This window comes from Ostrea edulis, chromosome 5, assembly GCF_947568905.1.
Source record: "Ostrea edulis chromosome 5, xbOstEdul1.1, whole genome shotgun sequence".
NCBI classification, from domain to species: domain Eukaryota; kingdom Metazoa; phylum Mollusca; class Bivalvia; order Ostreida; family Ostreidae; genus Ostrea; species Ostrea edulis.
The window spans coordinates 60,325,909-60,351,561 of record NC_079168.1 but is presented as its reverse complement, the minus strand read 5'-3'; the positions used below and the strand labels follow the sequence as shown (position 1 = coordinate 60,351,561).

Genomic DNA, 25,653 nt, shown 5'->3' with positions numbered 1-25,653 from the left:
TATACAGTGCTGCTGATCCTGCACTCACTGAGTAATGGACAGAAACAGACACACTACAAAGTAAGGAGGGGTAACATAGAACTCCAGATTACCAGATAGACAGTCATAACTTTCTCCTCTCATTATCGGAATGACTTTGAAATGCTTACATAATTTGCAGATTTCGTTTTACAGTATCATGTCATCAGATCAAGTCTCAAAGTATCTAAAGCTATACACATACTTTGAATAAATAACATTTTTTCCTCCAATGCAAACTGTGATAGTAAAACAGTAACTGAGCCAGAAACATATTCAACGACCAAATATTTTTACATTGAATTGGTGCTTCAGTCATAACGATGCCGTGTTTCTTTGTAATCATATTAGTAATTGATTTTACTTGAGTTAGCCCAGAAACGGTCTCTGAAAGTCAATATCTTCACAAATTTCTGAATGCCATCTCACAAATAAAATGCTTGCATGGCATTGATTTGAGGAAAGTCTCTACTGAAATTCCTGTCAGTTTAAACCTCATGAAATAATACACATTTTACTAACTTCAGATATCTTGATCAACAAAACTGTAAAATCTTTAATTGTGCTTCGAGTGAACAGCAAAGGGATGCAACTCTTTGTGAAACAGTATGACCAATCTTTCAGTTAATGGTGTGGATCATGTCAATATTAGAGAGAAACATAAAGAACTAAATGAATGTATATTTAAACACTAGACATAAAGCATATACAGACAACATACACAAACTTACCCGATTGTGAGAACCCTACTCCTTTATCACTCTTTCCACTCTTCTGAAGCTTGTTAGCGAATGGTACACACTTTCCTTACTCTGAAAATAAACCCATTGAATACATTAGTCCAAAATATGATAATTGACCCCAAGTCATCTTAATCAAAAGATCGAGTCAGTACATCAAAGAGTGACCACAACTGCTGCACCCACACCTCCAGAAATAATATCCTGTGGTAAAGTGAAATCTGGGATAGTGACCCACAAGTTCAGATTATGCAGTGCTACTGATGGTTTATCAGATGGAAAATCCTCACTCTCAATTCCAGGATTCCTTACTCACATCTGTTCATCATCAAAAAAGTTTTCATTATAAATGACTCTCCAGTGTAACAACATTCCTTTCATGAGTAATGTGGATAAAAAAAAATGTTTCCTTCCAAGTTCATGAAAATGTCATGATTATCACACAATTCTAGTGATATCCTTTATGGTCTACAGAAAGTATCAAAATAGTGTTAATATATCTCTTTAGTCTTACAATAGAGATTGATTGGATTTCAATGGTGTTTTGATCCTTAGTAAAAATAGGGGGTGAACTTTTTACATCAAAACAGTAGTCAAATATCATGGGAGTATATAATGATCAGCTTATATACAAGTACATTCTGTTTATGACTTTGTCAACAACAAAAAGTCAACTGATTTTTCCCCACATGAATTTGATTGGCATATGAAAAAAAAAGCCATTTTTCACATCAGGTCTGAGTCGACACACAGATTTAGAAAGCAGATCAGTTTAAAAGTAAAAGCAATTTAGATCATTTTCATGCCTGTCTTAAAAAGGTAAGAATATGTTTAAATATATTTGTCACATTCCAGTCATGAGGGTTGATTATGATTTATTGATTTTCTTTCTCATGGATGAGACAGGCCCAGGACATGAACATCTGTCTGCAGATTGCTTTTCACTAGGGGCATGTCAGGGGAACAGACACAATATGGACTAGATCTCTCTCCCTCTACAGCAGCAAGTTCCTGATGACATGACTGATAAAATTAGAGATTGCAGGAGGCACACAAAAAATTCCTCAAGATTTTACGTCTCTTTGATTTGATGTGTTGGAATGACAGCCAGGAGAAATCTACAAATGAATCCTGCTGGTGGAGGATAATTTTTTGATAATAATGGTTGCATCTTCACACAATTGCAAGCACTGCACATTGCATGGTTTGCAAATCATTGAGTCTATAATTATATATTGCAAGTTGAAATAATATATGAGTCAGGCAGGTACTACATAACAGTAGATGCAATATGTTTGTTTATTTCTACAGAGGAAACACATCAATCTAGAACCATCATGTGTCATTAACATGGATCTCATTTCTCTGAACTTCAGTTCTTTGGGCAATTCTGACTCAACTTGGGCTATGTCAGACTCGTGTGTTAATGATAATGTGTCTTGTATCAATTGAGAACAACACTCCCTTCCGTTGCTTGAATTGTTATAGCTATGAATTAGAAGTATAAGATCTTTTAATGAAAAGTTTCTTTAAAAAAAAAAGAATTGAAGTTAATCCTATCAATCATACAATGAATTTTTGCCAAAATGGCTCACTACACCCAGAAATAATTTCTCAAATCTGTACGAATTACAAGAGATATGATGATATACAATAAGTATATATGTCAAAAAGGCAAAAACTTGGATAAAAACATGATTTTCAAAAAAATTATTTCAACACATATGAACAAAAGACTGGGGGATTTGAACTCGAGATCTGCGGTTCACCAGCTGAATGCTTTAACATGCATGCACTGAGCTACGGTGATAGACAAACAAATCGATCGATACAAATACTTTCACAAAACATTTCAATTGTCATCTTGTGACCTGGTATCATACAGAGTATAAGCTTTAGTGTAATGAGCTACATGTACCTTAAGATCATATGATTTTCTGCTAAAGGGGAGTAACTCTACCAGTACACCATCAATTATCATTATGCAAACAATAGTAGAATGACGATATAGATAATACCTACAAAATTACTATATTACAAAATGCTTGCAAATAAAAACCATGAAATCAACGTAACTTACAAATATTAAAGAAATGAAAATTACCTATGATATAATCCTTTTGTTTACACGTTTATAATTCTTGTATCTATTTGATGGTAACACCTACATTAACACCACAGCTCTCTCAGTGACATTAATGTCAACAGGGAAGGTGTACAGACATGCATAACGACTAACAGATAACAAACAACTTGTCTGATATCATTATTAGCTTATATTTCAGTCAAGAAAAAAAGTAAGAAAAACCTACTGAAATGCTAGCTAGGTCCTTGATCTAAATCATGTGACAGTAAGATACTTGCATGGTCATTTCATGAGAGAGAAAATGCTTCAAAATACTTCCTAGCCTACACACTGTGCTCTATCTGACAAGGAAGGAAATGGACAGAGGAGGTTACTTAATTTACATAAATTTATAGTAATGACACATATGGGTACTTGTTTCTAATTTCTAGCATGCTCTAGATTAAGCATGTTCCATTAATCTTTTATTGATGGTGAGTTTTCCAATGCACATGACTATATTGATCATGGATCCACCTAAACATGCATGAATCACATCCCATCACCATTACAATATCAACACTGCTTCCAATATTGTCCTAATTCATAATGAGCCATATATCTCTATCAGCTTCCATGAAGGTCATGGGGGAAAAGTCAACAATTAGGATGAGAAATAAATGAGTTTCTAGTTACACTGATAAACCACAGATAATCATGGGAATGAGTCATGTGACACACTTGATGTAGATGAGTTTTTCCCTAAGTGCCATCACTTGACCTTTTAACTTTTTGGATGCTGAATATGTTATATTTTTAGTCACATCTGACCACTGGTCTCTTTACTCAGGCCGACTGTTGTAACCCTTTTCTAATTCATTTTATAAGATGAGTTGATGTAACTGTAACCATAGTCTATTGGTTCAAAATACCCTGTATGTCTAGTAATAATAGCAAACAATCTGAAGATGAAGATCTTCAAATACACAGATACTTAAAATCTATAAAGGACCATTGATTTAAATACAAATATTCTGAAATTAGTGGCACCTACCTGAATTTACATAAATCTCAAATATAAACCTTTACTGGACCAACAAGTAGAAACAAATGAGTGCATCTCCCTGTTACAAATGTCAGAATCCATACAATAATGATGTAGCCTGGGGCCTGAATCACAAGCAGGACACACTATAAATTGCTCCTCCACACTAATCTATACATTATGCTGTGCCTAAATGAGAACACATAGATCTGTCTGTCATAACCCAAATACCAGGCCTGTGTACAAAATAGGGAGGAGGAAGACCCTTATGCATCAGGTCAAGCCAATATTATTTTTTGTTTCAAGTCAACTCACAGGATTCCTAGTTTAATTAATATCAATCAATCCATTTATATTGATAGTAATTAAGACATCCCCCCCATTTTTTTATACTATAAATATATATATATATATATATATATATATATATATATATATAAATCTCAATATTTCTAAAGTATTCATGAAAAATGGTGGAATAAAGCTGATAGCATTCACTTCATCAAAAAGATGCCGGTAACTGCGATAGTTACAATTTAGTTTTAAAAGTTATCTGTACAAAATATACATATATATAGAGCAATTGTTTTTATTCAGGTTCATAGGTACATTTCACTCAGACAAGAATTTGAAATTTATATTTCATTATATCTACTTTATAATGCTATTAGATCATTATATTTACACCCAACAGGTGTCAGATATTTTTTTCTGAATAACTGGAAAACAAATCAAAATGTACCAGTGTCCAAATAAATACTCAACTTCATTTTGTAGATCAATGAATCATTACTGCAGTCAGTTGCCACTTTAGCACATGAAAATTTAACACATTTTTAAGAGATAATGCCAAAAGTTTAATAAATGGCTATTTACACTAAATATCAGATAGATAACATTCTAAAGTGAGAAAGAGTTTTTGTTAGAATAAATATTCAACTGAGAGATCAGACTTAGATGGAAAGTGGAGTATATATATAATAACATCTTTAATTTGAAAACTTTATTCAGTTAAAAAATACGGTTTTAGAAGAAAGTAATCTGAAAATATTTAAAAGCCCTGCTAGACTTGAACCCATATGATCTACATATCAGCAGTTGATATGTTAACTGACTGAATAACCTAGCTAGGCAGTTAGATTTAAAAGGAATAATGTAAAAGTGTTGCTGATACTTATACTCATATGTTTCAAAAGGAAGTCGGCCATTATGACAATGTGCTATTCCTCCTTAATTTGGTGTCATTGCCACAAATAAGCTGCTGTTAAGAGGAGTGAGGTTTAAGGGGTCAGTCACACCTTACTGAATAGCATACAAAGATATCCAACAGATGCCAAAATCTGTGACAAAGCACAATCCCATGCCCCTGCTGCTGCTTGAGGCTCTCAGGATGAAAAGCACATTAAATGGAGAATAGCCATATCATTACTGGATTTGTACAGGTCAAGAAAAGATCAATGAACAGACTTCAATTGAGTAATGAACCAAGTGAATTACAAGTAACTGATGAAACAGTCTTCAAATGGTAAACAAATGAACATGTGGTCTGTGTCCTCAGAGCACCTCCAGTTTACCCCCTGTCATGTCTGGCCAAGTCTCAGGTCCACTGGACATCAACAAAAGCAGATCAGACAAGTACAGGAAAAGAAGAACATGGCTTCCGAACAATATGCATGCCAGTGAACAGTTACAACTTCGTGTCTGTTCCAAGTTTTGAACAGATTCAAAACTTTCCACTGGATAGAATGGACTACAATGGACGATGATTTAACATATTTGCCAAATGAGAAATGAGCAAGAAGTGCATGTGAGTGGAAACAAATGGATTGAAAATTTCACTATCCACAGGACTTCCTTCAGTATTATCTATGATAGAGGTATGACCAGGGCTTTTGGAAGTCAACATTATAAATACTACTGTATGTATATTAGTTGTGATGAAGGTGGGATATACAGCTGTTCCTTTCACACTGATCAGTTGAGCTATTCCAAGGAAGTAGTTCTGTATGTGAGAATTTATGCATATAATTTGCATGTACTACACATAGTATTATCTTCAAGTGGGTGACAATGATCAAAGACTACATATCATAACAGGGCTCTATTCACCAAATTTGACATTTGTGCTATTGTTTCAAAAAACAGTTGAACTTCGGTCTCTCGAACACGGAGATCTCAAATACCATGCATATGTGCAAGTGATTCGGAAGTCCCAACCACTTATTCTTTAAGTATTTTACCCTTGATATCTCAAATTCTGGGATATCTTGAAGTTTTTTCTCTGTCCCATCAAGTTATAGAGATAATTTTAAAAGTTTGACTGTATGTGTATTCTGTGAAAGAATCTAAATTCAATTTGGTTGTTATTGCATGTCAATTTGATAAAATGATATAAAACTAGAATTATATGACATCATCAGGGTTAAACCTTCGACTAAATACCTTTGGGGGCAAGTGGGCCCCTGTATAAGAAATCATTTTAGCCCATATGAAATTTTAGTAGCCGCGTGCACATGCACATATAAAATTGAATAACATGGGGTTGTTTTTTACAAGAAAAAAGAAACATATGATCACATATTGCAATTTTATTGAAAAATTGAAATATCAATATTTGAATTCTGTTTCCATTTCCGCAATTGTTTCAAACACCTCTCCCTCTCTCATTTCGTTAACCTAGCAAAAATATCAGAGTTCATGGACTTGATGATCTTTGTGGCATTTGACTTCAACACACGCTTCTTCAGATTTTTTATGTGATTTCGAAAGTTTTCAGCTTCACAATGCTGTCAAGTTTATAACTCAGGCAAGCTGTCATAATGATTGGACCTTTTGTGTCATGTTTTGTACACGCAACACAAAATATGCCATCCCATTTTGCCGGCATCGAGCCATATTCTCCCCCCTTTCCACTTTGAAAAAGCAGAAGCTTTTCGTTTGAAGTAACCCTTGCGTTGTTGACAACTTCTTCTGGTTTATGTTTTGGAAGGTTTGATACCCCAAGAATGTCTCGTAAAGTGGCAAATTAATCTCAACCGGAAATTGAACTTTGTTTACATTAGGACTCGGATCGGTCGGAAAGAAAAATGTTAATCGGACTATTACAGTCGCCAAGTGGGCGACAAGAAAGGAAATTTGGGGTGCCCACAAGCAAAGTATAGTCGCCAATGTGAGTGGGCGAGTGATGATTTGGAACTCTGCATCATAAGTAGGATGTTGTGTTGCCATGTTTGGTATTTTGACTTAAAAAAGCTATTTTTCATGTACTTTTTCTTTTGGGAAACATCAAGTAAAAGCTTAATTATTTAACAAATTAAGTTTATATTCATACCATATAGATGTATTTTCAGTATACATGTGATAGAAAAATTTGTCCAACCGAAACAGTTACCTAATATATTTTCTGAAAGGAAAATGTTCACAAAAATAAGTATTTTATATAAATTACATATTGAATTATTTTGTCATTGTTTAATTATTTTCTTTCTCCATTTCAGTGACATTTTCAGTGGATTGTTTGTGAGTCTGATCCCCTTGTCAGTAGTTTGTTATCTAGTTCGTCATTTGAATAAATGACATTTTTCATACCCAATTTGCCTTATGTTTATATATGATACAGCAAAAATTAGCTGTGGTGACATGCAGTGAGTTGCTCAGCATTTTAAGACATAAAGTATTTTATCTAAATTTAGAGGAATTGAGAAACTGCATCATCTTTTAAGATGCTGTGTACGTCATATAACTGTAAATATCGGAGACAAATTATGAAGCTCTATTGGACAGGATCTCTTCTGTGAAATAGAAGAAAGTGTAATAATCTCTCTTGAAAGCTTTAAATTTCAGTTTTATGGGGGCTCAGAGGCTGTTATCTGATATATAATATTTTGACAAACAGATCAATTAAGCAAAAGACTCAGAAGCAGAAATTTCTTATTAGGAGTATAAGGTCTATCAATTGAGATACCAAATTAGTAACATACTGTCGAGTGCTATGCCATCTATATCATACTATTAAATTAATTTAATGATTATCAATTTACACTTCTCTGCCCTATTCGCTTTTTGGTAACTATGCCTATCATCTAAATTTATCAACCAATCAAATGTTGTCTTTTATTAGTATCATTTGTTACTATTTCGATCTATCTAGAACACCCCCCCCCCCTATAGGGACAATTGATTGCGCCCTCTAGGGGGACCCCCCTTTCTACCAATCATATTTATTAATTATCTTATTTCAAATCATAACAATTTAATCATCCAATCAACGTTCATAAATTTTCCTACTTTGGCATTTCAAATTCTAGTTAAGCGTCACTTTCGAAAATTTCACGAAGGGCAGAAGGCACGCAACCTTTAGCAGCAAGGCCACGCAGTCTAGGCCGTTTTTATACCATAAATTTTCCAAACAAGGAATTATTTCAATGTGCTTATAATACTAATTTATACATATATATATATATATATATATATAAATTATTATATAACTTAAACCGTAGAAGTAGATTAGGTTAACCTGATGATTTCGCTTTATGTTTTGCTCTATGTACATTATTTTGTCTTACGCTTTGACTTTGTTATATATAATAAATCATGGTTATTTGCCCAAACTGGTTGTTTTACTTTAACCTACACAGTGGAGAGATAAAGGAAATTAATCTGTTGTCAATTAATATTCCCATGCCATTTTAGATGAAATTTACCTTTTCTACACCTCATTTTTCTTCAGTGAGCATTATAGACTATGAAGAGCATTTTTCTCCATTAGACAGCAGTTTCTTCAGAAACTGCACCCATCTCCACCCCCGGAGAAACATTAACTGACATAAAGTCAACTATAGATCATCTCCATCATTACTGCATGGAATGTGGACAAAAATGTGTCAAGCAGAATAAGAAATTGCCATGTGTATGCAACGACAATGATTTTTTTTATCTGAATGAAATGTCAGGGTTTAATGATCACCAACTGGGTTACAATGAGGCCTCAGAGAAATTCCCAGGATTCCATTAATTCGTACCTATCCATGGCATCGGGTACAAAAAACCCACATATCTCACCAGCAGCTGAGAATTTCTACACCATTGGGTTTTGCCAATAAAGACATAGGGGGATGAATAAGGTATAATTCAGTTCCCCATCCTCAGGTAGTTAATGGTGCATTTAATGACATACATACTTCCTCTTAATGACCTTCTTTACCTATATCTTCATCAAAAATATACATTTGTTATACTAATTAGACAGATTGTCCACCTCCCTGATTAAAATTCTTTTAACTTTATCATTCACAGACACACAGTGACAGACGTTCCTCTGTATTATGAGGGGTTTAGTGTGTCTTACCAGTATTGTAATTTAATCCAGACCCTTTAAAATTTCTTCCTTAGGAATTCTCAGTCTACACTTGGATACTCTTTCCCTCTAAGTATGTACTTGCGAACCCATGTGCAAGTACATTTTCTCTGCAGGTATGCATGAATTATCAATAAAGATAGGGACAGTTTTAACTTACCTACCTATGTTTTGATCATGAATCTGCTTTACACTCCCGTACAACACAAAATATTTTCATATGCATTCCATAGGTGTGTGTATATATCTATATGATAAAAAATATCACAAAGCCGATAGAGTATACTCAACTAGTTTGTTCAATTCTTCCCAGTATATGAATATTGTTATTTTGATATTTGCTATGAAGCAATATCCATATACTCCCAAAGAATTGAAGAAACTAATAGTCAATTATACTCTATCTGCTTTGTGATATGTAGATTTTTCTATACCTTAATTTCTGGATTATATATATATATATATAAATAAGCTTCTAGGAATTTATTAAAAGTTGTGAAAATTTGTTTTCCTTTATAATACAGTATTCAATAGAGATTGATTTCTTGGTGAAGTGTTAATCCTGCTGAGATAAATTCACTATATGAAGAGATATCACATTGTACCAATAACATGTAGTGTATAGGAATTAATGCCACTATAGATGCATTAGTGTTGCTTTTAAATTATGCCTAATGTTTTATTAAGCGATAATCTCTTCCAAAAGTCAATTCTCACCTCGACCTACTTCAAATGGGCAAATTTAAAATCAAGCAAAAATGAATCCATTCAATAAACAACTTTGGACAAATCTAGAAATCTGGTCAAATTCAATTTCCATTGTGCATTGGCAATTAAATACATGTATCCATGGATGTATAAAACATGGTGAAATTTAAATCCCTGCAAACAGCACATATTTATGGAGAAACTCATCAACAACAGATTTCATTAAAATCATTCATTTAAAATCTTTATTGTTATATGTTCATCCAGTTATAGAGAAAATGTCCCCTTAATACAATATGCATAGATCATATTATAACATCATCAAAAAGCTTGTACATATCTATGCAGTCTGTTACATTTGGCTGTGCATTTTTACATTACATACATTAACTAAATACTTAATACATACTAAAATGTTATTAGAAAAAAACCAAAATTAAATTCAAGCTGAAATTGCTGAAAACTCAATTTCTGTTTAAAAGTATTGTACACACTAATAATACATTTACCTTCCTACTTGATTATCAGTCTCATGATGACACTAATTGTATTAAGTTTGCAATACAGGATCTTAATTGTTGCTTTATGTATTAATTGCTAGTTCTGGGGTTTTATATGTTAAGATATCAACCAGCAGGGGAATGTCATGGGTTTTCCCTATAGACAATATTGACCATTACAGAGCAGAATAAAAAAAATCAATATCTCCCTCTTAAGTCTAAATGTCTGGGTGAACAATTGACCTATATCAAAGGGCTAGGTTACCAGATGTACTTAATGAATTGCATGTGTACACATTTTTCACTAAGGATGAATTGGCCTCCAGCACAAGCTGGCAAAAAGACAAGGATATGCACACAATGTTACAGGATGCGAGATTTTATGCATCTACTCCAACATAACAGATGTAGATTAAAACTGACATTTGGTTTTAATTAATTATTCTAGATTCACTTATACTCAGTTAATTTTAATTTCAAAACAGCAATTTTTCTTTTATAATTTGTAGAGGTTTAAGTTCGATTCTCCATCTTACAATGCAGACAAACACTACACTGGTCATAAAAGGGAGTGGCAGGTTAAATGACCTTATACTGTAAGTATTCCACAATTTGCTGCAGTCAGCAGCATCTATAATATGCTGAAGTCAGCATTATCATAATAAGCATAGCATTAAATACACAATCATACTGTTAAAATGCTACAGATAGCATCATTATAACAAGCATACTGTTAAAATGCTACAGTTAGCATCATTATAACAATCCTACTGTAAAAATGCTACAGTAAGCATCATTATAACAATCCTACTGTTAAAATGCTACTGTTAGCATCGATCATTATAACACGTACACTGCAGATAGCATCATTATAACATGTTGCAGTTAGCATCATTATAACATGTTGCAGTTAGCATCATTAATATAACATATGCTGCAGATAGCATCATTATAATATATGCTACAGTTAGCATCATTATAACAATCATACTGTTATATATGCTACAGTTAGCATCATAAAACAATGAATCAGAAGGTTGTTTGTATCTGATGAATATCAGTGATGATTCTCTACAAAACACCTAACAATGTCAGTTCTTGCTCATGCAGTCACACAACTAAAAAAAAAAAAAATTGGTCAACCAACTATATTGTCAAAAATTTTGTGAGCATTCTTTCCAGTATCATAACACTTCAGCAGCAAACTTCACACTCAACATTGAGACTGACAACACCTGGTAATTTCTGCATGTTGTGCATTAGTTTTTCAATCCACATTGAACTGGATCGATTAGTCACAAATTCATAATTAATATATATAGTCACCCAAGCAGCAGTCATAATTTTAAGATGTGTAAAAAAGCTAATTTTAGACACAAAAGTGCATATTTAATACAACCCTTATCAAAATGAAATCCATTTAAATACCATTCAAAGACCATTTCTTTTCAGACCATTTTAAAACCATTCAGGAGCCATTTCTTTCCCAAACTCTTTCAAGAATTCTCAACAGAAAGGATAAGATCATTTAAAAACCATTTTTCATTTTATTTCCATTCAAACCATCAGTAAACATCCATTCAAACACCATTTTTTTGGGCCTTATAACATGCAAATTAACCATTCAAAAACCATTTATGCAAATGAGACAAAAATGGTTCTCTTTTAAACCATTTAATAACCATTTTAAAACCATTTTTACAATAAGTAAAATATGAAAATAAATTTTGGATCCTCTCCACAGATTTGGCAGTTTACAAGCAGTATCTAAATGGTATTAACATAGACATGCAACAAATTTACTTGTTCATTTTCTTTGCAAGTTTTGTTTTTTTCACTCCTTTAAATCTCAAATTTCCGATCTTGTTCTGAACTATAGTTGTCTGTGTCTTGGATGAAACATTTTCGATATCCATTTTGGTACACCATGCGAACAGGTACTCTGAAATAAAACATACAAGTTAAATATGATAAGAAAAAAAAACCAAACAATACATGTACTAACTTGTCACATCATTTAATGGTACCATTGTTGACTTCTATAAGCCAACTTTCCTTGGCATGAGATTAACCTTCTTTATTATTAAAGGACAGAGAGGTCATAAACAAGAATATAATGCCTGTATTTTGTTAATAACAGTAAGATTGCAAAAGAAAATTAAACACGCACATGAGAAAATCGAGAGAAAAAGAAGTCCTAAAAGAATAATTGAAATTGATCAGAATTTACAAGTTCCAAAAAGATGGAGGAAAGAATATTTACCACTTATGGCTTCCATTTTGTGTGTGTTCAGGCCTTTTACACCTTTGGAGGTTTTCAACTCGTCTACACGGAATACCAAATCCAAAACTTTATTCAACAGAAATGCTGCGGGATGTTTTGCCATCAGCGCACTTGATTCTGCATTTCTTAGTTTAGATGGGTTAACAAGGACATCCTTGAAAATGTCATCCTTATCCATTATCAATGGCACCTTTCGCTAAAATATACAAAAATACAGTTGAACATTGGTATTGGAATACCATGGATATGTCAAATTTTAAAGTGATTTGGAATTAGTTCCAACCACTAATTCTTTAAGTATCCTACCTCTAATTTTTCAAATCCTCGGATATCTCAAAGTTTTTTCTCAGTGCAAGCGAATTCAAGATAGTGAAGTTTGACTGTACAAATGACTCGATGTATCTGACAGTAACTTTCTTTGTTAATTCGGATGAGACCGCAAAAACCGAGGTCCTGTGTCACAGTAGGTGTGGCACGATAAAGATCCCTCCCTGCTCAATGGCCATAAGCGCCGAGCATAGGCCTAAATTTTGCAGCCCTTCACCGGCAGTGGTGACATCTCCATAAGAGTGAAATATTCTCGAGCAGGACATTAAACAATATTCAATCATTCAATCTTTGTTAATTTGTTTAATAAATGAATTTCACTGACTTTTAACAGTTAAAAAGTAAACAAGTTATGCAGCAGAGATAAATAAAATTTAGAGTCATTTCTTTATCTATAATTTTCAACTTGCCCAAGCTTTAAACTTTAAGTGATATCTGATAAAAAATTTCAGATTTAACTTAAATATTTAAAATACATCATATCATACCTCATTTTCATCTGTTGTTGATGCATCAGCAGACAGAGCTCTGTGTTGTTCTACTGAAAAATCATTCCCAGTCATGTTTGAACTGTTTGGTGGGTTGGTGGAACTGCTTGGTGACTGCCCATATGTTATACCATGCAACTCAGAGGACAGCATATTCAGGAATCCAAGAATTGTTCCCTGTTGTGAAGGGTCCAGCTGCTGATAGTAACCTTATGAATGTTTAAAAAAAACATTATTCAAGCAATGAAGAATGTGATATAAAAAGCAGTATATATATTTACTTCACATAGACTGGAAAACATGCTTTGAATAAGCCTGTTTTCCAGTCTATGTGAAGTAAATTTAAAAAAAAAGGTTTTCAAAACTTTACAATCAAATATTAATTGCATCACATTATTTCACATTTTTTAATCTTACCAATAACATTTTGAATGGGGGATGATTGTCCGCAAGTCTCAGATTGACCCATGTCTGAATTATAACCATATTCTGGCACATAATAGGCATCGGAGAAATCAACCTAAAACAAAAGCAAATCTTTAAATTCCTTTTCAAAATTTCTCAAGATACATAAGTTTTCTTATACTCTGTATTACATGTTAAAGTGCTTGAACATGTACATACCTCCCCAGTGTTGTTATACTCCAGATCTGTAGGCTCCAGATCATTAGAATTCAATAAGTTTAAGCTAGAAGAAACAAGCATGGAAGTAGCTGATGTTGTTTGCTCTGGCTCAACAATTTTCTTAGTGCTGGTTTCGGACGGGACAGTAGCATTTATATGTTGTAAAGTTTCTGTTTGCCTTCCTTGAAACCCACTTGCAACACCTGTTGCAGATGTGCTGTCTGCCAATGCCTCTTTTCTAGGGCTGCAGCTACACTGAGGCTTGTTTTGTCTGCTTTGAGATTCCATAGAGATGTTGGAATCTGAAACTTTTGGACTTTCTGCAGAACTTACTCCTGCAAATGCCATCATTTCTTTTAATTTCAAGTCCTTTGTTATTTGTGATTTGGATTTCTTTGCTTCTAGTTCACTGAGGGGTGTGTCAGTTTTTGTTTTTCTTTTGGTTGTTTTTTTTTCTGCTGCCGATGTAGTGGTAGAGTCACTTTTTGATTTTTGCTTTTGCCCTTTTTTTGCTGCCATTTCCCTCGTTTCCTCCTCCAGTGCTCTTTTCAGTTTTATGCTTGCACCCCTTTTCCCACAGCTTTTAACTTCCTTTGCCTGGTTTTGTAAAGAAGTAAAGAAATCTGTATCTCTTTCACCGCCATCCCCCTCATCAATTTTCGATTTCATTCCTCTGCATTTTGAAGCACCTAAAATATTCATACAAAAGTATTATAATAATGCTTGGTTAACACCTGTACATGTACTTTGAATTGTTAATAGTGTAACTGTATACAGCAGTATTAAAATTAAATCATCCAATTTAAAATCAATTAGGCTATTTGTATTGTGTAGACTTCATGTCTGTACATGTATAACCAAGCAGGGTCCAGGGGATGTCATTTGCGTTAATCCAGAGTATATGACAAAATTATAACAAATTAATATCAATGTAATGACTTTCTTCCACAACATTATTTTGTTTGTTGGAATTATGTGTATAGCAGTGTACAGATTCTGCTTTCTCCCTCATTCTCAACACTTTGTACACAAATTGAAAAGATATTGCTTGACATTAGACTTAATTCCTGTGGAAACGAGGGGGTGATCAGGAAAGACCGAATTAATCTGAATAACCCCCTCGTTTCCACAGAAATTACATTAAAGTTAGAGCAATTTTCCGACGAGTCTGCATACTACTTAATTATTTCTAGCGATAATGTTGATGTAATGTATATAATAAATTCGTAATATATCTATTACATTCGGATGATAACTATTACTCTCTGTGTACGTTTCTAAGTCTCGAATTTCCTCGACGTGGATTGTTGAATTATACACAAAAATCATTAAAATTACTTACACGCCTATATCGTAACAGTAACTCCCTTTTAGTTTTTTTCGACTGGTATGAAACAATTCCATTGTCAAGTTATATATAATAAACGCACAGTATTTACAAAAAATCACATTTTCACGATGTGATGTTGGCTGGCCTTCACTTCCTAAGTACCCGAGGTGTTCCGATGCCTATTCGGGAAAGTGCATTTATTACACCAACGCCCTCTATATAATCAACCATACGCGCGCCTTTTTTTCAAATGTATAAATTTTTATTTCATAGCTGTTGGAACAATTTTTTTTTTTTCAAAATGATTTTAATATTACATGCCTAAATACTTTTGAAATAACAGGATTTAAAACGATTTTTCATACAAAACATGTAAAACCCAGATGGAATTTTCCAATGCAATATGGCCATGTGGTAAATGTAGACATGGCCTGGTACGTACATGTATTGGTAGGCCTAGATGTGAATTTTGGGAACTTTTAGCTTGTTTTCTCTAAAAGATTTTTTTCCTAAATTGATATTAATTTTAAAAAATGTATATATTTACTTACTTCCTGAAAAGAATACTCTTCCAGTGTATGCTATATCTTCAATTTCTTCTGTACCATCCTCTCGAAGATTTGATGTAGGAAAGAAAACTGTCACATTATCTTCATCCAAGAAGGTAATCTTCTGCTTTGGCAATAATTGCACAGTTTTGTCAGCATCAAAAAACACTAAAAAATGTGAATCTTCCCTGTGGAATAATTGAGCCATCTTTCAACAGTTCAAAGTGCCAGGTCGAAGTGCGTCTAATGTGTTAAGCTAGAATCTCCCGCCAGTGTGCTCTCCTATGTTGAAGGCGCTGATTTCCGGTAGGTATAAAGTTGTTACGGCGCAAGAACGCGATGGAGACCCCACCGAAAAAGAGATACCGCAAAAGAAAAGATAAGGTAGGACTATATACGTGTTACGAATATTAATTAGTTATATGGCAGGGATTAGAGATAATTATACTACATATTTTTCTTTGTAATGAAAATATGTGCTTTTGAAGTTGATTCTGTCTAGAATGTGGTGAGAACATGAAAGCTATAGCAGACATATTAGAAGGGGGGGGGTGGTCATATTGTTGAGCCTGGTATTCTATAACCATGATGATAAATGAAAAAAGGCCATCAAAAGGTCGGATTCAATCCAACTAAATGTAGAGGGATCTTGCTGGGCATTGGAAAAACAACTAAAACATCAATTTGCGGGGGGGGGGGGGGGGGGGGGTTAGAAAAAAACGATGCTAAGGCTTAATACTGCCACTGATAGTACAGTTATAGATAAAGCTGGACTAATGTATGTATTTCTTCTTCTCTTATTCAATTTCTTAAAATATATAGAATGCGGAATATGTATATTAGCCTTGAATGTTTACAAGTATAGATCCACCATGCATGTAAAAGAAATGAGGTTCATAATTCTAAAATAAGAGAATTTAAACACAATAGTTTGAAATCAACCCTTTAAAACCCAATATTTATATTATGAACTAAATTGATATCAAAATTCACACCAAATTGAAAATTAAACTTTATGTGTTAATAAATTAAATTTCAAATACATTGTTATTTTTTTTACAGGTGAATTCAACACCAAGTGGACAACTTGAAGTAGTTGAAAGCAGCTTAGCCTGCAGTGCAGATGCACAACTTGCAGAACATGCAGAAGTACTTGAAACAGTAAACAATTCACAACATGAAATCAAAATGAACAAAACAGAATCTGAATCCCAAGCAAGTGGTGCATTTGTTACAGATGAAAATTCTGAGCACAGAAACAACAACTCAGATGAATTGTATGACAGTTTGAATTGCACTTCATCTGTGACAGAATGTGTCAATGTCACCATTTCACAAAATGTTGAAGATGAACAGCATCAACGTGTTGAACAGCATGGTCAAGATGAACCAGCAATGGAATGTGCTGAGTCAAATAATGCTTTTGATGAACAGTTTGATGAGATTTTATTTGCCTTTCATGAAGAAGCAAAATTGAGGGACAGTGATTTGTTGGCAAATGAGGATGACTTTACTTCTACATACACTGAATATGACGGAATAGAGATTGAACATATAGGACAAATTATTTCAGATGAAATTTTGCAAACTTGTTCCAAAGAAGAAGAGGAGATAAAGATCAAAGATCAAAGTGAGATCCCTTTATTTGAAAATTCTCGTCATTCCGTTGGTGTAGTTGTGTTACTCATATGCTGTTTTGTTATAAGATTCCGTCTACCAGATGAAGCAGTATCATACTTGCTAAAGTTTATGGCTTGTATTTTACCACACTGCAATCGACTGATGGGTAGTTTGTACCACTTTAGAAATTTTATCAAAAGATTCTCTTGTGGTGCCTTACCAAACATAATATTTCACTGTAATTATTGTTACACAGTGGTAGAAAAACACAGTAAACAATGTCCATCTTGCAAAAAATCTTTGACTCAAACTGGAGCAATGGCTTATTTCTTACAAATCAAATTAGTGTCTCAATTAACTTCTCTTTGGAAAACCCCTGATTTTTGCAATTCTGTTAGAAAGCATAGATTTCAACACTACGAACACAATTTTAAGAGTAAATTAAGTGACATATATGATGGAAATTTGTACAAAAAATTCTTTGAAAATAATGGAATTCTTAGCAACAAAAACAATTTATCATTTTCATTAAACACCGACGGTGCACCTCTTTTCAAGTCATCAAATGTAAGTATTTGGCCTGTGTATATGCTAGTCAATGAACTCCCACTTTCTCAGCGAAAACGACGACAGAATGCATTGCTTTATGGTGTTTGGATTTCAAACAAAAAACCACAGATGTGGTCATTCTTCAAACCACTTTTCAGTGAAATGCAGTATTTGGAATCAAGAGGACATAACTTTATTGACAGTGATGGCAACAGTTTTTTATGCAAATGCATTCTTTTAACATGTACATGTGACCTTCCTGCAAGAGCACTGGTATATAACTGTAATCAGTTTAATGGTGAATACAGTTGTTGGTTTTGTTTACAAAAAGGAGAAACTCACAAACATGAAACAGGAGGAATTTCTCATATATTTCCTTATGATGAGTCAAATCCAAAAGGCCCTCCCCGCAGCAAAGAAACGATCGATAGAGATGCACAGTCTGCTGTTGAAAAAGTCTTAAACAATGAATCAAAATGTACAGTTAATGGACACAAAGGAAAGTTCTGGTTCATGTACTTAAAACATTTTGATCCTGTCAAAAGTTGTGTTATAGACTATATGCATGGTGTATGTTTGGGTACTGTTAAACAAATGCTTACTTTATGGTTTGATAAGAAAAACAAATCAAAAGAATTTTCATTCTTTCATTTAAGGAGTCAAGTAAATGACATGTTAAGAAATATAAAACCTGCTATTTTTGTGACACGAATACCAAGGTCAATTGATGAAATAGCCCATTGGAAATCCTCAGAATACAGAAATTTTTTGCTGTATTGGGGCATTCCACTTCTTGAGGGGATACTGTCTGGACCATACTTTGTACATTTTTGTTTGTTGGCTAGATCCATATTCATTCTTTCAAAAGAGGGAATTAGTAATGAGGAATTAGAAACAGTTGAAAGAGCGCTGCTTCTTTTTGTAGAACAGTATCAATATTTGTATGGAAAACGATATCTAACTTTAAATCAACATCAGTTAGTTCATCTTGTTGAATGTGTGCGAGAAACAGGACCATTGTTTGTAAATAATTGTTTTATATTTGAAGATCTCAATGGTTTTATTGTTAAACATATTCATGGTACGCAAGGGGTTGATACACAATTGACAAATATTATAAACATGTTAAAGGTACCTCCAATAATGTACAATATTTTTCTTAAAGATAGTGCAGATGAACAAGTTTTATCACTTTACAATGAACTAACTGACAGTGTTACAGGAAGGCACAAGTATGAAGATGAAATAGAAGATGGGATTAGGCCAATTGGGAGTGCAAATGTGAAAGTGTTAACTCCAATAGAGCTAACCCTTGCAAGAAAATTTGGCATTATAGAAAAAGAAGTTAAAGTTTTTAACAGAATTGATATGTATAGAAAAGGTTTTTATGTATATGGCAAGGAGTATGAAAGGCTACAAAAAAGACAGCAAAATGTTGTAACTTGTGCCATAAGTGGAGAAATGCAATTTTGTACAGTTATAGCATTTTATCAATGCTTAAAAAGAAATCAGGAACCTGTTAACTTAGCATTAGTGAATTATTTTAAAAAGATACAGTCTGTTGGTTGTGTATGGCAAGTGGAATGTCCTGAAAAATTGGATATGATTCCTATTTCATGTATAACAAATGTAAATAACATTGTTAAAGCACATGGGAAGACATATGTTTGTCCATCTCCAAATAGGTATGACAGAGACTAATTCTGTTGTCAAAGTGTAGGTTAGCAATGTACATTGATGAACAGAAATATTGAATAAATTTGTATAAAACATGTACAGTCTTTATCATTAGTTCTAAATGTAGAATCTTTATAAGTGTTAAGAAATGATAGCTGAAAACTAAAGGTATATATGTTCCTAAAACTAACCATTTTCTCATTTAAAATGTTTCAGAAAAAAAATGGGAGAAAAATGGCTAGCTTAAGCAAAGTGGATAGTGAAACAGGCATTTTTTCCCCATTTGCTCAAGTAAATGGATATAAAATGTGCCAATTTACCATTTGAAAAGCATTTTCCAAGAAAAATGGTTTTTAAATGGTTATGAGAAAATGGTTTTGGAAAATTCAAAGATAGAGAAATGTAGGAAAAATGTTTTTGAAATGAAAAATGGCTGGAAAATGCTGAATGAATGGAAATAAAATGGGAAAATGCCATTTTCTTTAGCTAAGGGAATACAATCAAACTACTCACCAAAAAGCCCCAAGCCTTAGTATTAATATAATGGATATGTAAATCCTAGAATGTTTACCACATTAAAAACAAATCCTGTTGAACTGTGCCGAACAGGAAGGAACTGCACACAAGGAGCTGAGTGGACTGAGTGAGGATGTATATTGTATTATAACAGTTTTAGAAACCTTGTAAGTCTGCAAGGAGAGGGAGAGAGCGAGTGTATGATGCGTAGCCTGCCAACGGTCTGATGTGCACGCCCTTAACACAAATCTCTATTGCTCAGTCTCCCGTTCAATATATTAGTCACCTAGGAGGTTCACACACCTTTTTCTTCAGTAAAATACATGTATTGAGCAGTGCAGATCACAGGCTCAACAACAGAATATCTGTCCAATCCAAAGTCTCTTTCTAAGATGAGATTTGTCAGACATTAATACTGGTTATACAGCAGTGACAGACTGGGGCCTCATTTTCTTTCTCTCTGTTGTGGTCTGGTTAATAGCAGACTCATAAAGATTTTTACTGGAGATGGTAACCTGAGATCTTAATTACAGTGGCTGCTACCAGATTTTTTTGTCTCCATCATTGATTGACCTCTGAAATGGATACTTGTGTCTTTTAAACATCGCCTGCTACCTCCCTAGATCCACCAGTTGTTTGCTAACAGATGCAGAAACTCTTTAGGGATTTTCAATTCAGATTTGAAATAAATGAAGTAGAATAAGATACATCTTTTCACATGAAACCCAAGTACACCACCATCTACTATCTCTTTCATTCCCTCTCTTCTCTTCTGATGTTAAATTTCAAAATGAAAATAAAAACCATAAACTAAGGAATTAAATTTGTTTTAGAGATCTATTAAATGGGAGTACCAGTGACTAATAAACTGAAAGAAATAGCAAGGCATTAATTTACATTGAAGAGAGAGAAATCAATGGAGGATTGGTTGTGAGGAAAGTGTCCCTCCATAATATGTCTTATATGGAAATTTCAGTGCTGGTTCATTCTGTTTGTTTTACACACAGCTATACAGCTGTTTATTTCCTTGAATTATATCTGAGACTATGTAGATGGGTAACGAATATCAACCACATTTCAAATCATCCATCCTTCCTCATGTTTATGTCATTCTAAACACTTTCCTTCACAGAGCAACACAGAATCGGTTGTAACACAAAACTGTTAATATTGTATGATACATGTTCCAAAACTTTTGTGCAAGTATGTTGTGATAGATGTTTCTGTACTCCTCAGCTTAGTGGAGCTTACATGGAGACATGTAACAATACAAAGTGATTGTGGTTAAATAATACAAAAAGTCAGGAAAAATTATTTGAATATTTTAAAATTTCTAGCACATGAATAAAATTGTTTAGAGGATTACAACTAAGGATTTTCTGCAATTTTAATGTCGTTTAACATGCATGTACTTGATTAAGTAACATTGTACATGTGAAATGTATTTCATTATTTTCAAAAAATTCAAAGCATTATATAATATTGCATTTGCCCTTTTAATTTTGTATTCTTTATGACATTGATCACTATTCATTATCTTCACTTGTTAATTCATCTACAACATATGTATATAAGAGAAAAATCTACTGACAGGTATAATCATATTGTGAACATCTGGATATTCCAGTATATTGATACAGCATTTACCTGTATATAGAGAAAAATCTACTGAGGTATAATCTTATCATAAACATCTGAATATTCAATTTATTGACAATTCATTCTCCTCTGTATATAGAGAAAATCTGATTGATTTATCATATCATGAACATTTGAATATTCAGAAAAAATCTACTATCATTAACATCTGAATATTCGACTTATCGATGATTCATTTATATACAGAAAATCTTCTAAAGTATACTTATTGATACTAGATCATACATATTGTAATGTAATACACATACCTCTCACTTCCTGATTGTTTAGCCACAACTGATCACTCGGTTAAGCCGGGACAAAATCTTGAATTGACTTGCCAGCTTCCTACTTTATATGTAACTGTCTACTAATACCATTAGGTGTCTAGGGACATATAAGGGATTTTTCTTACAAACACATAGAGCATACTTCATTGAATAGCTCATCCTTCAGTAATTGTTCTTCCTCCTATGAAACCAAGACGAAAAAAAAAAATCATCTGTTATTGTAGATACATGTAGTTCTGATGATAGATGTGAAAAATAATTAAAAACTAACAAAAAGTGTTTTAGCACACTGAAACTGTTGTCTACCCTTCCATTTTCCATAGTTTTTAAAAATTTCATCTAACTTTCAAAAGACATTCAAGAGGCCTAGAGGCCTTATCGGTCACCTGAGTACTTAAGTGAAAAGTATCCGAAACTACTCTCAAGGGCTATGAAATCTAGAAAAAAAATCTGTTTTGAATATCTAAGTTAAATTCTAATGTTCAGCAACAGTATATAACAAGATGTGTTCTTAAAACTTCAATGCCCTCAAGAGTGCATACATACACTGATGAAAGGCTTTACATAATATAATATGTGTATTTACATTAAAAGATATGACTAATCTGGACCCATCCTAGAGTCAAAACTCTGGGTTCTGAAATTAACCATTTTTTGTACATCCTTTACTGCTTTTTCCGAAGTATGCATTTAGATTTTATACAGTATCGGCAAACTAAAATAAGTTCTTCAAATCATTAATATAATTATGACAACACTGTGAAACCAAACCCCTAGGATCATGCAAATTTACAGTTTTGATAAAAGATTATACCTACTCCTTCTAAATATCCATTTAGTTTCAATTTAGTATCAATAGCACTAAAGAAGATGTTAATTAAATGTTTTACACATAAACACTATATATTAAGTTTGGCCCTGCCCTGGGGTCAGAACCCCTAAACCGAGGATCATGAAATTTACAATTTTGGTAGAGGCATTTAGTTATTTTTAAACATGTGTATGAGTTCTAGAGGAGATTTTAGAAAATTTGTCAATTTTGGGCAGTTTTTCCCCCACCCATAAGGCCCTGGGGGTGCAGGAATCCTGAAATTTACATTAATGACCCCTTGTTCAAAAGATGCTTCATACCAAATTTGAAAAGAATTAGAATAGCAGTTATCAAGAAGTTTAAAAATGTTCAATTATTAACGCACGATGGACGACCACAACTATTGCAATAGGTCACCTGAATTTACTTAGGTGACCTATAAATTTATGGTCCAAACAAAATGCCCTCAAAATTCAATTATTTGACCTTTACATAAAAGGTCAAGGTCATCAAAAATAGCATTCAACACACTGTCTTATTATGGTATACCCACATACAAAATATTAAAGGCCCTTGACAAAAGACAAACATAAGGCCCATAGGCCACATCGCTCACCTGAGGTCATATTTTAAGATTTTTTTCTATATATTCGCAAGTAAAACTTTGATCCCCTATTGTGGCCCCAACCTAAACCCAGTGGCCATGATTTCTACAAACTTGAATCTGCACTATATCAGGAAGCTTTCATGTAAATTTCAGCTTTTCTGGCCCAGATGTTCTTGAGGGTTTTTTAAAAAAATGCCCTAAATTATTTGACCTTTACATAAAAGGTCATGGACAAATTAAGGTCATAAAAATGGTACACAACACACTGTCTTATCTTAGTATACCAAAATACCAAATATCAAAGGCCTACGTCAAAAGACAAAAAAGTTATAGCCTGGACAATCTTTGTATGAGAAGTGGAAGAATTTACACTAAAACAATATGTCCCCTTTATAGGAAGTGGAGACGTAAATATAGATGTATACAGCCTTCAATGAGGTAATTTTCATTGTTAATCCATTTTCCCATATAACTTTAATTCACCATTTTTTATGACCATTCTAGACATAGTTATATTCACTGTAGTTTTAATTTCCTGGTCCTGCATGGCCTTCATTGAAAATATCAATCTAGACTTAAACTGCAGTGAATATGAATGCTGTATACAATAACTAACCTTATCTACAGTAATACCTAAAGAGTACATTCAAATATCAGACATGACACTGAAAATGAAATAATTGATATGTATTTTAATTCTCTCCACTGTACAGAATATAGAGCTACATGTTAAGCAACACAGACCAGTTGACCTAGGATCAAATGCATTTATAAGCAAAGGGGCATAATCCACTTCATTCAATATTGTGGCCCATTCTAGGAGACTTCAGCTGGGTTCAAAGTGTGTGTAATAAGATTTGGCCATGAATATTGCATTATTTGTACATGTAGCATTGAATATTACAAAATGGCCTTGAACCTTGCCCAAAGGTTCATGATACAGTGACCCTCTGCTCACAAACTCAAAGTAAGGTACAAGCTTTAACAAAGTATATTGTGTTCTTCCCATCATTCATTGAAAATCCACGCTCTTTGCACTTGTTTGATCCTAGTTTATCATACACCCTAGTTTAACAAATCATCAGCTGAAAAACAAAGAGGAAACTTTAACCCAATAATTGCATATTTCACTGGTGAATCAGCAGAGAATTTTTACAACTTTCTTCTTGTTTCTCAGCTTTATCTCTACACACACAGACAGTATGAAGTTGTTTTTATAATCACACTGATAAAATGTGGTTGAATTCCAAAAAACAGTTCTTGCCAAATCTATTATATTTTCTCCCAGATAGATAAAACAAAAGAAGAGGGCTGTCACCTCACTATCAAAACAGATTACCAGTAAAACAAAGTTCCTTTCTAAGCTGACCCTGATCATTTACCACAATTCTTTTAGTACTTAATTTATTTCAACTTCCATTTCAACATAGTTATACTGCCAGGATCCATCACATGCAAACTTCTATATCTAATTTAAATTTTGTCAACAGTTTAAGGAATCTGCCCTTATTGTCAAATGTAAATGGGGCTAAATATCAGGGATGTAACCATGGTTATTAGGTGAGAACAGACTAAACAAGAGGTACTGTGAGCAATGCTCACTAAGAATACCCCCCCCCCCCCTTACCCCAATCTCCCAAAGGGTGTTGTTAATAAGTATAAATTACCTCTTTCCTGAGTGTAAAAATATGGTATGCCTTTGCAGAAGAAAATGGAAGATATAGTCTGAACACAAATCCATGGCATAAACCTATAATTTTGATCTTGAGATTAAAGGTCAAGGTCATAAAGAGGTCATGAATGTACATGACACATAGTCTCATGGTGATACACCCATGTTTTATGGTATGACTTTGTCAAAACCCTATAATCAATTTTGACTTAGAGGTCAATGTTCATGGTCATATAGAGG

The 25,653-nt window shown here is 33.4% G+C and overlaps 3 protein-coding genes across 46 annotated transcripts in view; 1 reads left to right on the top strand and 2 right to left on the bottom strand.

Annotated features, from left to right (window-relative positions):
• Positions 1-22,509, bottom strand: part of LOC125652372 (titin-like) — a 49,860-nt gene extending 27,351 nt beyond the window's left edge. For 6 of the 44 annotated variants that reach the window (XM_048881529.2, XM_056164982.1, XM_056164987.1 and 3 more), the window contains exons 1-2: positions 20,393-20,829; positions 750-830 (exon numbers count right to left, since the gene is read on the bottom strand). The gene's annotated coding sequence lies outside the window, so the exon portion shown is untranslated. Of the gene's footprint in view, positions 1-749; positions 831-913; positions 2,595-2,676; positions 2,755-2,862; positions 3,202-3,877; positions 4,116-9,215; positions 9,402-20,392; positions 20,830-22,302 lie in introns of those variants that run through there. The other 38 variants (XM_048881531.2, XM_048881522.2, XM_056164990.1 and 35 more) reach the window with 23 other exon arrangements.
• LOC130054619 (uncharacterized) lies at positions 11,960-19,914 on the bottom strand. The gene is made up of 6 exons (XM_056165000.1): positions 16,037-19,914; positions 14,156-14,844; positions 13,949-14,051; positions 13,532-13,740; positions 12,696-12,912; positions 11,960-12,374 (listed from the first exon to the last, which is right to left on the bottom strand). Exons 1-6 carry the CDS (start codon positions 16,239-16,241, stop codon positions 12,232-12,234), a joined length of 1,566 nt encoding a protein of 521 aa, XP_056020975.1. The 5' UTR covers positions 16,242-19,914; the 3' UTR covers positions 11,960-12,231.
• Positions 16,294-19,974, top strand: LOC130054618 (uncharacterized). The gene is made up of 2 exons (XM_056164973.1): positions 16,294-16,417; positions 17,096-19,974. The coding sequence occupies exons 1-2, from the start codon at positions 16,373-16,375 to the stop codon at positions 19,901-19,903; spliced, it is 2,853 nt and encodes a 950-aa protein (XP_056020948.1). The 5' UTR covers positions 16,294-16,372; the 3' UTR covers positions 19,904-19,974.
• Positions 22,510-25,653: the final 3,144 nt, after the last annotated feature.

Coding starts and splice junctions, on each gene's coding strand:
- LOC130054619 (XM_056165000.1), bottom strand. CDS start 16,241: ATGGCTCAATTATTCCACAGGGAAGATTCACATTTTTTAGTGTTTTTT. Junction 14,845..16,036: donor AAGAGTATTCTTTTCAGGAA/GTAAGTAAATAT, acceptor TGAATATTTTAG/GTGCTTCAAAATGCAGAGGA. Junction 12,913..13,531: donor CAACAACAGATGAAAATGAG/GTATGATATGAT, acceptor TGTATATTTTAG/CGAAAGGTGCCATTGATAAT.
- LOC130054618 (XM_056164973.1), top strand. CDS start 16,373: ATGGAGACCCCACCGAAAAAGAGATACCGCAAAAGAAAAGATAAG. Junction 16,418..17,095: donor ACCGCAAAAGAAAAGATAAG/GTAGGACTATAT, acceptor TTTTTTTTACAG/GTGAATTCAACACCAAGTGG.